Below are 1,693 nucleotides of genomic sequence, written 5' to 3' on the forward strand. Positions count from 1 at the left end.
GAGACAGAAACAACAGGAGTGTCATTTTCTCTAGTATCTGCAGCATATGTTAGTGGGCATAAAAAGATTTCTGCTGCATCAATCTGACAAACAAGAGACACACTAGCAGAAAATACAAAACATGAACTTATTTCTGGATGGGAAGGTCATGAAAACCTTAATCTGATTTCTATCACAATATATCACATTTATAATGTATAAAGTGTAATTGTAAAGTGTAATTGCGTAAATGTTTTGCTGACAAGTTTGGTTTGATACTTACAGCTGCCAGTGCTTGCTGGTTTGCCAACTGTCTGCGCAGATCCGACTTGATACAAGCTGAGATAAAGAACAGAAACACAATGAGACGCACATAATTACAGCTTTAACATTCAGTGTACTATCTACTAAAATGACTGATGCAACCTGTAAGCTCTAGTCTATCTAATCAGTATCTGAATTGTGAATATAAAATAGATGAATCCCTCAAAGAACATGTCCAGGTCACATTTCATCTCGAAAATCAAAAGAAAGAAATAATAAATAATGTTTTGATTTATTATATGAAGTCTATTCTTATGCATTGTGAAATTATTATTATTACAATTATATATTGCTCCCTTAAAAATGCAATAAATATTATAATACTTAAATAATGCAATAAATATTCACCCTAAAATGGATTTGATGTTCTTTAGGCAAAATAATAATAATAATTATTATTATAAAGATAATATAGAATAAAAACTAATAATAATAATAATAATGTGGAAGATCATTCTGATTGGACCTTTAAGATGCAAGTCTTTGTCAACAGAGAAACAAAGTTTAAAAGTAATTAAACTTAATTAACACATTATACAAGTTTATAATATTTAAAATATGTGCCAAGATGTACAACTCACAAACTAATATGAAGCAATACAGACATCACACACTCTGTGTTTGTACCCTGAAGGATTCTGGCTGTAACCGTCCCACAACAATGTTGCTTTTTCTACATTTACATAACCCAGTGGTCTTTTTCCCCCTGTGTTTAATAGCTCATACATTAACTGAAACATTAGAGGACACTGCAGCTTTCATAATGTCACATGAATTTTAATATACAATGCTTTCCAAGGAGCATTATCATCACCAGGAAGGAAGCAAAACATTCAAAATTAACTATAGTTTATAGGACCGGAGTAAAAAATAATAAACAGTTTCACAATCCCTCAAATATAAGCTCTATACTCGATTAAAGAGGAACAAATACTCAGGTAGATGAGAATTGCACAATCTGCACCTGTAATGATGGTTCCTACCAACAGGAAGGCACACAGGAAGAGATTTCCAGCCAGAGTATTAAACGAATCCATGATTTTCCCCTGACAGATTGTAAATATGATCCCGAATACCTGCAGTAAGAAATCACAATCATTAGGATTGCTGGTAACGCCATATAAACTCATATAAATCTCAATACAAAATAAGACACAACTCTTATAAACAACAAAATTATTATTAAATATCACACGCAAACCTGTGCAGAGCAGTTTAGAAGTCCTGAAGACGTCCCCTCAGACTCTGGGTAAGTCAATTCGACAGCAAACTCAAAACCAAGTGGAAGGTAACCCGTCATGAAGAACCTGCATAAGTAACACACAAACAAAACATCTAGGGCAAATTTATATATACAGTGCTGTGAAAAGGTTTTTGCCCCCTTCCTGTT

At 33.1% G+C, this 1,693-nt stretch overlaps 1 protein-coding gene across 1 annotated transcript; it reads right to left on the reverse strand.

Moving 5' to 3' along the window:
* Window positions 1-26: 26 nt before the first annotated feature.
* LOC107580144 (feline leukemia virus subgroup C receptor-related protein 2-like) lies at window positions 27-1,605 on the reverse strand. The gene is made up of 3 exons (XM_016265883.1): window positions 1,505-1,605; window positions 1,268-1,379; window positions 27-318 (listed from the first exon to the last, which is right to left on the reverse strand). The coding sequence occupies exons 1-3, from the start codon at window positions 1,601-1,603 to the stop codon at window positions 173-175; spliced, it is 357 nt and encodes a 118-aa protein (XP_016121369.1). The 5' UTR covers window positions 1,604-1,605; the 3' UTR covers window positions 27-172.
* Between the last annotated feature and the right edge of the window lie 88 nt (window positions 1,606-1,693).

Source organism: Sinocyclocheilus grahami, unplaced genomic scaffold, assembly GCF_001515645.1.
Source record: "Sinocyclocheilus grahami isolate Dianchi unplaced genomic scaffold, SAMN03320097.WGS_v1.1 scaffold25588.1, whole genome shotgun sequence".
Taxonomy (NCBI): Eukaryota; Metazoa; Chordata; class Actinopteri; order Cypriniformes; family Cyprinidae; genus Sinocyclocheilus; species Sinocyclocheilus grahami.